Here is a 16,412-nt window from a genome sequence, read left to right on the forward strand (position 1 = left end):
AAAAGTCATATATGATGACAACCTCTGGCTTAAAGAATAATTTATAAACAGATATCTTCCAGATTTTTTTGATTTCCACAGAATTTTAATAAACAGTTTGTTCTATAATACAATAAATGAGTCTGGTATTGGATGGGCATTTCAGTACCTTGGATAACTGGTAGAGGCTGAGCACTTGCTTGCAGTAGTTGTTGCCATGGCGACACTGGTCGACCAGTACCTGGAGCTGGAGTGACACCTGGTCCTCCGGCAGGTTGAACATCATAAATGATGACAGGCTGCTCAGTGAGGCAACTGAAAGGCAGGGAAGATGACAGATTTAAAGTTCACCTCTACTCTGCGTCGTAGCACAGCCTTTAAAAGACCTAACATCAATGACCACCTATGAAAGAGCAACTTGAAGGTTGAAATGTGTTGTACCCTTTGGGAACTCCTTGCATTTCCATGGAGTTCTTACTATTGCTGAACATGCGTGACATCTCTGGGAGGTTTTTTGGAAGCACCAGCATGGTGTGAACATTACTGGGATCAGCTCCAGCACCCCTGTCACCTTTGATCGAAGGAAGAAGGTATAGAAAAGGGATGGATGGAATAAGGGCCAGACGTTTTGGTTTTTGCCCCAAAACGGATATTATACCATGCAAGTGATGTGATGATTTTCTGAAAAACGTCTGATGAATTTTCCTGAAATTTAGTGCAGACAATCCTTGGGGGGACTGTCTGATCAGGGTAAGGTGGACTTTCTGATCGAAACCCTGTGGGCCGCCAGAAACTGCAAAAGGCCAGTTTTCACACTGTCCAATTAACTGCAGAAAATCTGTTCGACAACTTTTTTCTCTAATTTTGTGTGAATATTCTTTCAGAAGGTGCCTACAGACCAGAAAAACATCATTTCCTTTGAAATGTTCTATGCTCCCCACCCCAAGGGCCACCCAAAAAGCCCAAAAATGATGTTTTGCATATTTCCCAATTTCCTGCTGAAAAACTGCTTAGTAACTTTTTCTATAAATATACATATAAATTCCTTGAATCAATGTCTACCTACGGGTAGAGAAGCTTGAATCTTCGACTGGACTGGGTTGCTTGACGCGAGGACGTTTCGCTTCAAATCGCAGAAGCTTCCTCAGCTAAAATTCTTGCTCTGGAAGTCTGACTTCTGTCTGACTCTTGTAGAGAAGAATAAAACAGAAGCCAACAAAAGCTGGAGTTTTAAACCTAACCAGACCCCTCCTACTGAGAGGCAGACTGCTATAGGCTAGTGACTAAACAATAGCTCTAATTAGCAACTATTGTGCTGTAGTTAGCACACCTAATGACAGGACAGCTGTCCCTCTAATGATGGGATGGATGCCTTTCTGATGGCTCCCTTGATGATGTGAATGACTCATTACCATGAACAAAAGACTGAAACTCCTTTGACCTGAGTACCCCATTGTAAACAGGGGATAAAGTGTGTCTCAGACCCCCTCCCCGGTTAAGGCTGGGTTTCAAACGTTTTAAACGTTTGAAACCACCTGGACAACTGAGAGCCTACACAGAAACAATGTCTACCTACACAAAGATTCGAATTGACATTGAATCATTAATTTGGTCAAAATTACTTGTACAAAAAGACTTCAGGGTCTCTTGACCCTATTTTATTTTTTAAATAAAGTTGACTGTCAAGCTCAAATCTAGCCTTTCTTTTCAGGGTCTTGAGGTACCACATGGTTCTGGTTCTGTGCCAATGACTCTAAAGGGTTTATTAGGCATCAAGATGCACACGCTTCCTCTCATGTAACCTTGACCTTTGACCTTGAAGAAGGTAGATTACGCTATGAAGTCATGAGGACTCAGGTTATACCAAAGACATGCAAGTGTTCTGTTTTAAGCCTAAAGTGCAGAATTTGGCTTAGGTATTATTAGAGGGGTGCAATATTTTTATATCCTACAGTTAACATCTTGGATGAAAGTCTGCACCTGAGACAACTTTCTCGAAGTTGAGTATTCTGGTACTCAGTACATGTTGTCGTTTTTATGACAGAAGAGAAGCCAACAACCAGATTCTTACAGGTATGGAAGCTCCTCTTGGGTGGAACATCTGATGACTCTTCTTGTGAGTCAGGGTCCAACTCCCCAGACGCCAGGCCTCGGCAGCGCAGCACGAACCACACGTCCGGGTGATAGAGTGAGAAATAACGGCAGATCCGACTGGCTTCATGGATGCTGCCTTCATCCAACAGCTGACCAACAAGCACAGAGAGAACATTCCTCTCCTGTGGACTTAACTCTGAATCACAATTAAGCTCCTCCTTCTGAGTGGGACCTGGGAGTCCCTCCAGGCTGAGGAACTTCTCCATGTTCAGGGCTGATATAGTCGAGAAGGAGAACTGTTTCATGAGAACTTCATACGTGGACGTTTCAGGTGTGACGGCTGGAGGAGGTGGCAGGTTGAAAACGCTTTCATTCTCCATGGCGACAGTGAGGATGTGCTGACGGACCCGGCTGACCCACAGCTGTTTCTCCAGGCTCTCCAGCTTGTCCACAGGATCTGGGCTGAGCAGGGAGAACCAGTGAGCAGCGATCATGAGCAGCAGACACTTCTCCTGGACATCCAGCAGTTCGCTTAGGACCTGATCCGAGGAATGAGAAGTTGCACCTTCAGACTGAGACATAAAAAACTGGGAGGCTGATTCTGGATCAGTGCCATCAGCCTTCAGCTGCTCGTGACATTTCTTCCAAAAGTTGACTCGTGCTTCCAACCTTCTCCACTGGTGCTTCGCCTTCTGGGTGGCTGCCTCCTGTGAGAGCTGCAGAAAAGTCAAAACAAAAAGGTGTTTATTTTTAAACACTCTAATTTTTTTACTTTTTGTAGTCTATGTCGATGATCGTGTGGTTGATATCTTCACAAAGACTTCTGGTATCAAAATGAAACTTTGTACATAAGGACATCTCACTAAGACCTCAGAGCAGTTTGACTTTGACGTTGGGCACATTCCAATCTCAATTGTGGCCACCAGGTCTCAGAAAACTTGTGTAAGCAATAACTTATCAAAAACTTTCAATAGCAGTGTGAAAGTTGGGGCAGAGGGACATGTTACTTGAGATCTTGGACAGGTTTGCTGTTGAGCTCAGTGATGCAGGTTAGCATAAAAATTGTCCTTGTTAAAGTAAAAATATGAACAAACACTGACCCATATTGGAACCTTAAATATAATAAGATCTGTTATTGTACACTGTAGGACTGCTGCTTATCTACTACTATAAGCAACAGGTTGGGTGTCGCTGTGTACCAAAGTTCTTGAAATTGATTAATATCTCCACCTGGTGGACATTACACACAAACCTGACTAAGCAGCAAACGGTGAACAGGGAGGCCAGCAAGCAAGGCCACCTGCCTCGCCTGGCTGTAGCATCCCTTGGCCTGCAGAGCGTCCACCATAGCCTGTAACTCCTCCTGCTGCTCGGAGGGGGAAGTGCACTGCAGCAGCTTAGGAGATAGGCTGACCTCTGACCCCTGCAGCAACTGGCTCACCTGACTCAGCTTCCTGAAGTCTGGACCTACACAGACCAATGTAAAAAACATACAAAAATAACGTGCAGGCATCATAAGTAATAAGACAATCATATATATAAGAAGTGTTAAATATCAATCACTTATCAAAGCTGTCATTGATGAGCAGCTCTCACCGTTAGACTTCAGGTGTTTGTCAACATCTGCCAGGAGCTGCAGCAGGCGGTGGAGGTCGTACTGTGAGGAGCACCGCTGGAGCATTGTGAGCAGCAGCACAGAGGCCTGACTTTCCATCCATTGCAAAGGAAGGCCACCAGGAGACGCCGAAGTGCTGCTCCTCAGCTGAATCAACAAGGCGGAAGAGGAGAAAAAGAAGAGAGATCGAATGATATGCTTAGACCTAGATGTTACACCCCGAAAAGTATTCGTGGAATTAAAGTAAAAAAAAAAAAAAATACAAATAAAAGTATTGTTTTAAGACAGACTACGTTCCAGAAAGGTTTTCCTACCCTGCACCACACAGTAAAAGTTGACAAGAAGTGATTTGTTTATAAGATATTTCCTCACATTAAATAGTTTCCTCTAATTTAAAAAAAAAAAAAAAAATAGATAATTGATTTTAAAGTAGCTGAGAGTCTATTTTGTGGTCCAATGTTTTTTGGGTCCTTTCTTCAATCAATCTGGCTCCATTGGTTTACATTAGGGCTACCCAGTGTGGGGCCTGCGGGCCAAATGTGGTCTACACTCATTTTATTTGGGCCATAAACACTGACAAGCTCTCTGCAAATGCATAAATTACTGTTAAGCAGATTAAAGAGTGATGATTTTATGAGTTATAATTATTTATTGTAGGTTTAGATTCTTATATTTCTATCAAATCTGATACATTTGATTGAGTTCTTTTGGCTGCTCCCATTTTGCTCAGGGTCAACACAGCAGATTTGGTTTGGCTCCATGTTTATTTGGCAAAGGCTTTGCGCCAGATGCAACGCTTGATGCACAAAGAGAATGGAACACAGGTGGTTTCTTACCACAAGACAAGAGTGCAGCCACTGTGCTGCAATTCACACAATATCAGCGTTAATTTGTAGCTTGTGGCTCCACATCCAGATTCATTTATGGCCCTTCAAAGAAAGACTTTGGGCATCTCTAGTCAGGGATATTTAGCCAGAAGTGGACTGAGAAACACTACAGCAAAAAGCTAAGAGTGGAAGTCATGCATGACTGCATCCTTTGCTATCAGTACTTTGTCCAAAACGAGAGGTAGCTCAACGGATTAGCAGCTGGCCTACCAATATGTAGACCAGGGTTTGAATCCTGCTTCTGCTACCCGTCTATGTCCTTGAACAATACACTTAACCCTTTCATGTTCAGCCACTTGGTAGAGCATATTGATATCTACTATATTATACTTAAAAATGTGAGGACATTAAAGGGTCAGTCTGCATTGTCTCAGTCCACCCAGCTGTAAATGGGTACCAGCATTGGCTGAGGAAATAACATGCATCAGAGTGGCATCCCATCCATAGTCTGGTTCACGCTATGGTATCTGGAGTAATTACTGGCACCAATAGGTTTTGGGGCCTAAAGAAAATACTTTAGCCAAGCTCTGGTCTCAAGTATTTAGCCAGAAGAGGACAGACATATTACTGAAGTCCTACATATTACTGGTACTTCACAGTATTTTGCCACCCTTGCAACCACTTACACTTGTGGTTCCATTTCCTTTAGAAAATGTAGGTGGAAATGGAGGACTTGATTCTACCCAAGCACATTCAGACTTGAACCAGGCATTTGTTTTTGCAGGATATTTGGCTTTGTTCTTACAGTGAACTAACACAGACTCAAGTATCTCCATGGTCTTATGAGAATGATGGCTGAAAACACGAGTTTTACTCCAATATTAAATGGTTTATCCAACTTATTTTTTGTGCATATCTCCTAGTTTAGAATCCCCTGGTTTAACTGACCAAAGTGTCCAACTGCTGCATATTAATTGGCCACTTACAACCCCTGGCAAAAATTATGGAATCACCGGCCTCGGAGGATGTTCATTCAGTTGTTTAATTTTGTAGAAAAAAAGCAGATCACAGACACAAAACTAAAGTCATTTCAAATGGCAACTCTCTGGCTTTAAGAAACACTATAAGTTATCAGGAAAAAAAAATTGTGGCAGTCAGTAACAGTTACTTTTTTAGACCAAGCTGAGGGAAAAAAAATATGGAATCACTCAATTCTGAGGAATAAATTATGGAATCATGAAAAACAAAAGAACGCACCAACTCATCACTAGTATTTTGTTGCACCACCTCTGGCTTTTATAACAGCTTGCAGTCTCTGAGGCATGGACTTAATGAGTGACAAACAGTACTCTTCATCAATCTGGCTCCAACTTTCTCTGATTGCTGTTGCCAGATCAGCTTTGCAGGTTGGAGCCTTGTCATGGACCATTTTCTTAACTTCCACTAAAGATTTTCAATCGGATTAAGATCTGGACTATTTGCAGGTCATGACATTGACCCTATGTGTCTTTTTGCAAGGAATGTTTTCACAGTTTTTGCTCTATGGCAAGATGCATTATCATCTTGAAAAATGATTTAATCATCCCCAGTTTTCTGTCTTGACGCTTTGATGTCTTCCTTGGTCTACCAGTATGTTTGCCTTTAACAACCTTCCCATGTTGTTTGTATTTGGTCCAGAGTTTAGACACAGCTGACTGTGAACAACCAACATCTTTTGCAACATTGCGTGATGATTTACCCTCTTTTAAGAGTTTGATAATCCTCTCCTTTGTTTCAATTGACATCTCTCGTGTTGGAGCCATGATTCATGTCAGTCCACTTGGTGCAACAGCTCTCCAAGGTGTGATCACTCCTTTTTAGATGCAGACTAACGAGCAGATCTGATTTGATGCAGGTGTTAGTTTTGGGGATGAAAATTTACAGGGTGATTCCATAATTTATTCCTCAGAATTGAATGAGTCCATATTTTTTTCCCTCTGCTTGGTCTAAAAAAGTAACCATTACTAACTGCCACAATTTTTTCCCTGATTTCTTATAGTGTTTCTTAAAGCCAGAAAGTTGCCATTTGAAATTACTTTAGTTTTGTGTCATGTCTGTGATCTGCTTTTTTTCTACAAAATTAATCAACTGAATGAACATCCTCTGAGGCCGGTGATTCCATAATTATTGCCAGGGGTTGTAGAACTAGTGTAGGTGCATCTACACAGAATTTTTAACCAGGTTCTTACCAGACCTCAAGTCTCACCCACCAAGAATAAAGCCTTCTGATATTACATACATTTTAATGGAGAAGAATGAAGCTTACAGTAATGAGTGTCCTCTGGAAGTCCAGCAGCTTGGCTTTGGCCTCTGTGAAGTTTCTGTAGTCACAACACAACTCAAACATCCTCAACACCAAGACAAGAGGACAATCCTGAAAAAGATGCCTTGAAATTAAAACATACATTTCTTTGTTATATCAGTGAGTTCAAAGCCACTCACCAGCCTGTTGTAACAACTTGCAACTAGTATGGAAATGTTACCCTGCCTTTCGTCAGAAATGTGGTCTAATCCCGTGTGTTTAATCTCTTTTGATAACACTTTCCATTCAGCCACTGACCTAAATAAGGCGTATTTCTTCCCCGTTATTATCCATTATTCCTCTGAGGTGTTTCAGTCAATTTCCATCAAACTTGTGTGCATGTTGGTTGACTCCGGAATCAACCTTAAGGGGTATGTTGTGGCAAAGGCCAAGGTCATTGGGGTCAAAGGTGAAAATTTTCCTTTATCTGTCTGTTCGCTACTCCTCCCAGGTCCTATGGGTTCAAAGGTCAAAATTACTCCAATGTTTTCCAAACATGGCACACATGTGCAAGTGGGTTCTTTGATTTGCCCAGACAAAGTTAAATTTGCTAATCATTGGGGTCAAGATCATGTCTGCCTGTCTGTCCCTTTGCTAATTTTTACCAAACTTGGTGTGTCAATGACGGTTGACCCCAACCAAATTTGGCACAGACTTAGGTGGATTCCAGAATTACCCTGATGAGGTCAGCCAGAGGTCAATCATTTGGGTAAGGTCAAGGTAATTGGAGTCAAATGTCAGATTGAAAAAAGGCCTCAACTGTCTATATGCCCATTGGTACAATTACCTAGTTAATAAATTATTGACAATACAGTCTCTTCATGTTTCAAATTTTGTTGGACAAACTTTGATGTATGCATGTACAATAACAAGAAAGGCTCTTAATTGTCTAGGTCTTCTTCCTCCTATCCGTCTCAGTTGTATTTTGTTCATATCACAACGTTTACCCTCTGAAAGAGCTTGAAGCCTCGGAGGAGGGGCCTGATGCAGCCCCGCCCTAGTAGTGTCTTCCAGATGATTGACAGGTCATGAAGAGTCCATTCGTGATGCTGGGAGGCCTCGTGCAGGTGAGAGGTAGCTTCTCTGGCTGTGACATCGTCAACTGAGGTCAGTACCCACACACACAGACACTGGATCACTTCCACCCCCTGTCAATCAGTGCAGTTATGACACCAGTAAACATCAAAAGAAGTAGAACCATCAGGATAAAAGACATTTCAAGGATCAGATCAACATAACTCATGTTCTGTAAGCACCATTTATGCAAAGCCCCCACATTCAATTTTGTGCTTTTTTAACTTCTGATCCCTCAGTCTAATGTGACTGTTCACACTACATAAGTCCTTGCTAAAAGCCTGAGGGCAGGTCTCAACTGATCAACCAATCAACACATTTCTATTGATAATCATTCTGACAGATCATTTCACGTACGTATTTACCTGTTGGCAAGCAGCCAGTACAGCCAGCGTTGAGCAGTGTTGGACTATGGCCTCCTGCAGTAGATACCTGCAGGGTGCTGCCTCCTCCTGGCTTTGAAGGAGGACCAAAAACAGCTCCCTGGGATGCTCCAGGAACCCTGGCTCCTCCACTATGTTCACAGACACAGTCTCCTCGGCAGATCCACAGCTCCTACTCTGGTTGTAGACCTGCAGGTCCTGAAAAGCCAGGCTCAGATGAGCCTCAAGGGTGGGGCTAAACTGAGCCACCAGTGACCTCACCTGGTATGAGGTAGATATAAACATAGTAAATACAGTGATATTTTTGGACAATCTGTAATAAATGGTAAATGGACTGCATTTATATAGCGCTTTTCCATCTGCATTAGACGCTCCAAGCGCTTTACAATTATGCCTCACATTCACCCTGATGTCAGGGTGCTGCCATACAAGGTGCTCACTACACACCGGGAGCAACAGGGGATTGAAGGCCTTGCCCAAGGGCCCTTACTATATCTCCCCAGTCAGGCGGGGATTTGAACCCATGATCTTCTGGACTCAAGCCCGACACCTTAACCACTAGACCATCACCTCCCCTAATATCATGCTTGTTATTTATTTAATGCATTATATATGATTTTTCTGCAACAAGCTCTTGCATTTGCTCCACACTTCAGGACATAACCAAAGCTTCCCTCCTCGGCCACTCCTCCTCAACTCTGCCTCCTTCACTTTTAAGCAGAACGAATGGTTGTTGGAACGTTATAACAGGTCTAACAGCTTCTTATGTAAGAAAACACAGATTCTTCTCCAACCATGTGCTTGATCTGAGGCATTACAGCCTCTAAATTTGATTTTTGGATCCATCTCTGGAAAGACACTTCCATTTGTCATCTTAGGGAAAACATTCACAGCTATGTAGTGAGTAGGGCAACAATTTCACACAGCAGGACTCTCATGCACTAAACATGCACACATGGAAGTTTCACACAATAAAGGCGTAAATGTGGGCAGACAAAGCATGTAAACGGTCGAGAAAAGCTCAGAGCACAGAAGGAGTGCTGTTTTCTTCCAGACATGGGAATTTACGCATAATTAATGTTCAACTATTTAATATGATCTTAAACCCATTTCTGTTTGACACTGATTTTTATCCTGTTAGCATTCATCTTCGATGTACTGAAACAGTTATTACTTGTGTTCCCTTCAGTCAAAATAAGGTCATTATGAGTTGCACGTACTAACTAGTTGTATTTTTAGTTTTACGGATATTCAATTTAAATATTTTGTTTGGTGGTTACAAGAGATAAAGTAAACAATTTTTCAGAATAATAAAGCGTTTATAGAGAAATCATCAAGTTACTCATAATTAGTAAAGCACAGCTGTAATTTCAGACCTTTAGCATCATCATATGGCTGTAGCGGTGTAGCCATGCTAGTACCTGCTGTGGCGGGAAGCTGTGCATTTGGACAAACAGGAGGAAATGGATGAACTGTCCATCAGAGGCACAGTGGGCGGGGTAAATGGAGCTGAGCTTCAGACTGTGGAGCTGACAGAAGTGAACAGGAAGTGCCCACTCCTGCGCCGCCTCATAGGACGACCTGTAGAAATACACTTAGATAAAACACTGTGATATTTCTGCACATTCTTTAAAAACACAGGTTTAGTTTTACACGTTGTCTTCATTGAATAAAGTTAAAGCTTCTAACCTTTCTCAATAATGACCATAAAATATATTTATATAGTAAAATAAAAAAAAATACAGGCAAAGAGACTTGAATTTACAGTAAACTATCACTTTTGCAGCTAGTTTTCTTTACATACATCATGGGATAAACACATGAACATTTCCAAGTCACTGAAATTGTCTCAGACTTCTTTTACATCAATTATTAAGAAATACAAACAGTTTTGGCACCGTATGATGAATCTGTCAGGAGGACGCAGTTCTCAAAAATGTGCAAGCAAGAGACAAGTGAGGGAAGCCACCAAGACAACTCTGAAGGTGGTATGGACTTCAGCAGCTGTGAGAAGCTGGATAAAGTGTGACTTTTGTCTGTTGCATTACCAGTTATACAGCTTCATGGTGGAGTGGACGAGAGAAGAATTTTCATACAAGAAAACAAACCAAATCTAGGCTTGAGTCTTCTTGCTCTAGAAAATTCTAGCTAAAATTTTACATTTTCTTTTTAAAAAATCCTTGTTTTGTTCCACTCCATCATCAAGCTGTGGAGCTATTTAGATAAATCACTGTATGCTAACAACCTGAGTGATGTTTCTATGAATTTCTCAATTTATTTACATTGTGCAAGTGTGACAACAGGTACAAAAACTCACACACTCACACTCATCTTCAACCGCTTAGTCCAATTAAGTGTCACGGGGGGGCTGGAGCCTATCCTAGCAGTCATAGCGCGTGAGGCGGGGTACACCCTGAACAGGACGCCAGTCTGTCGCAGGGCCACATATATACAAACAAACATATTCACACCTGCACTCAAACCTACGGACAATTTAAAGTTTCCAATCCGCCTAACCTGTGTGTCTTTGGATGTGGGAGGAAGCTGGAACACCTGGAGAGAACCCACGCAGACACGCTGACTCCACACAGAAAGGCCACAGGTGGGAATCGACCCCATGACCTTCTCTCTGTGAGGCAACAGTGCTAACCACTAAGCCACCGTGCTGCCAGGTACACATACTAAAAAATAAAATACTCACACACTGTTTTCTGGAGGCACATCTTACCTGCAGATCCCCCTCTGCTCCACGCTGTCCGTTACCGCAGCTTCCAAATAGCCAATCAGCTCCTCTGCTGCTCCAGGCTCCGCCTCCGCAAGCTGCAAGCCTTTAGACACAGAGAGGAAAAGGCAGAGAGAATTATTATAGATGCTTAATTTGACACCTGCTACATGCTAACTAGCCAAATTAGCTGACTTAAGCCACCATCACACTGGCACACCATCTTGCACGCCAGTGAGTAAACCCGTCGTAAACTGTGCATAAACTGTGTGAGGCATAAATTGTGTGCTGCTTGCATGAACTAGTTGTGAACATTGCGCAACCTATTCGCAAACACCTGTGTGTCACTGCACACAAGTTTGCGTGCCAATGCGGGGATCAAATTTGTGCAAGTGTCAAGGTGGCTTTAGTGATTTGACCTATCCTGTCTTGACTTACGCATCCCATTCTCACATTCAGGAATATCCATCCGGGTAGGTCACAGTCTATAACCATGACAAAGCAGCCTGTGAACGTCACAGTTGCCCGTGCACCTAATCGAGCACGTAGGCTGCTGATGTAACCTGCTTGTACCATGTGTTCAAAAAAACAACAGCAGTACGTCACAACCGTGGTGTTCCCACAAAATCTCCTGGTGACGTACAACAACATTACAGGTGCCACACAAATACGACAGATCACCAAAGTTCACAACAGAAAAAAAAAGAAACTTCTGAACCATCTTGAGAATCCTACCACAGCTAAAACCAGACTGTGGCACAATGACAGAATGTTCAGGTTTATCATGGACCATCTAAGGTTTTTCAAAGTATGGACAAGGTTTCAAACTGTGACATTCCAGGATACACATCCCTGAAAGTGAGAACATGGCTTCAATACTATACATTAACGTATTTATGGAAAATTTTATAAATCTGCAGGAGTTTAAGAAAAATCACTTCCACTTTGGACATCTAAGCAGTATCTAAACGGATTGTAAATTTAACCTAATGCATGATATTCATGTACCGGTACATTATTTCCTTTGAATGACAGAGAATTAAGGGCTTCATCCTCCGATCTCAAGGTGAAAGTTCACATCTTCTTTTCAGCTTCTGTCTGTACAGCACTCGATCATAATAAACGGTCCGACCAAAGTTGTTGCACCTACAGTCTTTCCAATCACAGCCACTGAAACTTGTAACTCCCGCATCACTCACTAGTCTCCTTAGTGGCAGATCTACCACAAATTTATTTATTTTAATTTGCCTGGTTTGTGGTCAGATCTGGACTATAAACAGACGGGTTGACACGACTCTTCTGTCGCTTACCCAGCGTGCACAGATGCTGTTCTGGAGTTCTGTGCGTCGTGTTTAGGACCCAATGCTGCAGGATGGTGTTCAGAACTCTGATGTCGACTCTCATCTTGAAGCTGGCGATTCCCAACAGCTCACAAAAACAAACGGCTGCCGCTGCTACTGACGTCACGTTAAAACACTGGAGGCTGAGTTTATACACTTGCTGCCACGCCTGCTCCAGCCTGCAACACACACACACACACACACACACACACACACACACACACACACACACACACACACACACCACACACACACACACACACAGACAGACACACACACACAAAATTACTGCGGAGCCATTCAACGGTGGTGAAAATCTATTTTCTAAACACTTGTCTGACTCTTAAATGTTCACTCACAATGCAGATTTGAGCATTATGAAATTAAACACATTAAGGTCATGTTACGTTATTACCACAAGGTAACATTAAAGCTACAGTGTGTATGATTTAGTGTCATCTCATGGTGAGGCTGCCGACTGCATTATGCCGTCGCCAGCCATGAGTTTGTTTCCCATCACATCTTTAGCGATGGGGATTCATACTCCCTTGCCTGTTTCAAAGTTTAGCATACATAAACAATCAAATATATATGTGCAGTTGTTTTAATTCTGATGTGTGCCATCATTACGTCCAACTAGTAATAATTGTGGATTAATTGCTGTATTTTTGTCTGAGGTAACTGGGTGTGAAGAATGAATTGCCCTTTTAGGGATCAATAAAGTTGTTTGAATCTTGAATCTTTCCTGTGATGAGCAAAATGCTTGATCCTCTATTTCACAAAGATAAGGGTTCTCAAATTTGTTAGTCTACACTAGCATCCAGTAGACTGTGTATAAGGGAGGAAACACTTTTTCAGGCTTCCACCCGTGCTGCAAAATGCAGATTAAGTATGTCCCCTTTGGGCTGGTGCAGCATGAGGCCTCCTTGATGGGGCCACTCCGATGTAGATAAAGGTTTATTCTTATCCAATTACATTTGTTCCACAAATCTGATTGGTTAATTGTGTGAGATTTCAGACCATAAAATATCCAGTAGACGGTGGCAAAATATTGGACTATTTCACATTTGATGTGTAACTCCACACCCTGACCACGCTGCTGCGCAGGTGTAAATAATGGCGCTGTCAGCTGAGAGCGAGACAAACTGGCGGAGTGACGACATTGACAAAATAAGTGGATTTAAAGTGCCATACGAAAGTACTGATGTGGATTACCATATCACCCCAATAGAGCGCTTCGCTCTCAGACTGCAGGCTTACTTGTAGTTCCTAGGGTTTGTAAGAGTAGAATGGGAGGCAGAGCCTTCAGCTTTCAGGCTCCTCTCCTGTGGAACCAGCTCCCAATTCAGATCAAGGAGACAGACACCCTCTCTACTTTTAAGATTAGGCTTAAAACTTTCCTTTTTGCTAAAGCTTATAGTTAGGGCTGGATCAGGTGACCCTGAACCATCCCTTAGTTATGCTGCTATAGACCTAGACTGCTGGGGGGTTCCCATGATGCACTGTTTCTTTCTCTTTTTGCTCTGTATGCACCACTCTGCATTTAATCATTAGTGATTGATCTCTGCTCCCCTCCACAGCATGTCTTTTTCTTGGTTCTCTCCCTCAGCCCCAACCAGTCCCAGCAGAAGACTGCCCCTCCCTGAGCCTGGTTCTGCTGGAGGTTTCTTCCTGTTAAAAGGGAGTTTTTCCTTCCCACTGTCGCCAAGTGCTTGCTCACAGGGGGTCATTTTGACCGTTGGGGTTTTTACGTAATTATTGTATGGCCTTGCCTTACAATATAAAGCGCCTTGGGGCAACTGTTTGTTGTGATTTGGCGCTATATAAATAAAATTGATGATGACAATGATTTTGATACGGAATTACTCAGTGCAGTTGACAAGATGGAGAAATCTGTGGATCTGCTCACAGAATTTCCAGTTTGGCATGAAGACGCTGTTGCTACGGTAAGCTTCGCCGACTGAATTACTTACAGAAAAATAAATCATGCAAATGATGGAACTGGATTAGAATGGGAATAACCCTGTTGTGTCTGATGATTTGCAGATGTTAATGCTGGATTACGTAATCCAGCATTAACATCTGCAGTCCCTACTTCTAAGATCAAAAAACACGTTGATTTGTTGATGCAGGTAATTATTCACTAATGTACAGATGTTTAATAGAACGCTATGCTCTATTTCTACTAAAAAACAAACAGCTACGCCCTACACACTGTAGCTTTAATTCTCGTCTCTGCCCTTCATCAAGACTTCCACTTTCAGTAGAATCTACTTGAACATCGGTGAATTGTTGTCCAACTCACAGTAACTTGATGTCACTACTGCCGCTCAGGTGCTGAACAAGAAAAGTGGCGTAGGCAAAGGATGGTCGGCTGTGGCGGAGGTAGTACAGGTAGTCCAGATTCTCCACCAAAGCAAACTTTTTGACCAGCTGAGGGCTGGAGAAATCAGGCACTTCTGACATTTCTGTGAAACATTAAAAGCTATTAATGCACAGGTTTATTCACTCTGAACACTGAGTGAGCAGCACATTTTACAGCTAATATTCATAGTGTTAAAACACCATTGCTCCTATATCCACTATAGTACAGCAGATAACTGAAACAATCGTGCAAATGGTGATACAAGCATCAAAGTTGGCACAAATACACCTTAGACATTACTCTTTTGAAAAAATAGACTGGCCACTTGAATTTTCAATAGGCGACCAGGTAGGGGTCAATTAAAGAATTACACAGGGGTCAAAATTAAAAATGCTCAAATCATTTTGAAAGCTACACCACATTATTTGTCTGATCGTAAAGATTCCAAAAAGGTATAGTTTGGACTATCTATGACTAAAATATCAGGAGTTATGGGGTAAAAACAGCAAAAATGGTGACAAAGGTCAGTTTCAGTTTGTACAGGGGTCAAAAGTTAAAGTTCCTTCAATTTTGGTAAAAAGTGATGCAAATTATTGGTTGAGCTAATAGGATTCATAAATGGAATAATTTTGATTGTGTTGAATGTTTGGTCTCCAAAGTAAAGTTCAAACAAGGTCAACATCCATTGGATTCTATGACATGTGACATATGTTACCCCATAACATGATAACTAAGCATGATACGTGGTCCAAACTATTCCTTTTTAAAACCCTGTTAATTCAACTAATAATTTGCATCTTTTTTTTTTTCTTTTTTTTTTTACCAAAATTGGAACATTTTTAACTTTTGACCCCTGTATAAACTGACACTGACCTTTTTCACCATTTTTGCTTTTTAAGCATTTATTTCATGCACTCAGATGTATCGAACTCTAGATATAAATTATATATCAAGTGCAGGCACCAAGATTTACACCTCAAACTTTTTTTTTCCTCCTTTTTTTGTCATCTCTAAAGGCATTCCAACAATTCTTGGAAACCATGCACACCCTGGAAGTCAGACCCTTTAAAGGTGCGCAAGTTTACCTTTTTTTTATAAATATTCTTTTGGTTGATCTACATTATATTAGTTTATAGGTCTCCCTGCTTGGAATAACATGTATGTAACACCAGGTTATGTGCGTTATGATGTTATATAGAAAATACAGCACCAGTCGTATCGTGTAAGTTTTGAACATGCTCGAAATGCTGTGCTGTAGTCTCATCTCACGAAGACACATGCTTGCAATGTAGCTGCTGTTGCTCTGCACACCCTGGCTGCAACAAGACTTACATTTCTGTAAGACCATGACGAAATGATGCTACAACTGCGGCTTTTATTATTAGGGCCCGAGCAGGAAAAAGTCCTACGAGGACCCTACTGTAATTAGTATTGTTGTTCCTGTTATTATGAAAGTGAACCACTTTACAATCATATTTCAAAGCATTTTTAAGTATTTTATGTGACTGAAATGGTGATAATCTTGTGGTAACCTTGACGCTGTTACACACCAGTGGAGTTGAGGGTGTTTGCCGCCTGCCAGCCAAACAGCCTGGACACATCCAGAGGGTGTAATGACTGGAAAATAGGTAGCAAGAACATTTCATCAGCATTTAACTAAAAAAACACATCA

The 16,412-nt window shown here is 41.8% G+C and overlaps 1 protein-coding gene across 1 annotated transcript in view; it reads right to left on the reverse strand.

Annotated features, from left to right (window-relative positions):
- The window catches only part of spg11 (SPG11 vesicle trafficking associated, spatacsin), a 102,347-nt gene that overhangs the window by 13,642 nt on the left and 72,293 nt on the right, over positions 1 to 16,412 (reverse strand). Inside the window, 12 exon segments of the mRNA XM_034175533.1 lie at positions 149 to 294; positions 2,051 to 2,789; positions 3,326 to 3,540; positions 3,670 to 3,835; positions 6,821 to 6,928; positions 7,804 to 8,004; positions 8,296 to 8,574; positions 9,735 to 9,894; positions 11,042 to 11,141; positions 12,346 to 12,554; positions 14,681 to 14,843; positions 16,291 to 16,357. Of these exon segments, the coding sequence (XP_034031424.1) occupies positions 149 to 294; positions 2,051 to 2,789; positions 3,326 to 3,540; positions 3,670 to 3,835; positions 6,821 to 6,928; positions 7,804 to 8,004; positions 8,296 to 8,574; positions 9,735 to 9,894; positions 11,042 to 11,141; positions 12,346 to 12,554; positions 14,681 to 14,843; positions 16,291 to 16,357 (2,553 nt within the window).

Source organism: Thalassophryne amazonica, chromosome 8 (assembly GCF_902500255.1).
Source record: "Thalassophryne amazonica chromosome 8, fThaAma1.1, whole genome shotgun sequence".
Classification (NCBI taxonomy): domain Eukaryota; kingdom Metazoa; phylum Chordata; class Actinopteri; order Batrachoidiformes; family Batrachoididae; genus Thalassophryne; species Thalassophryne amazonica.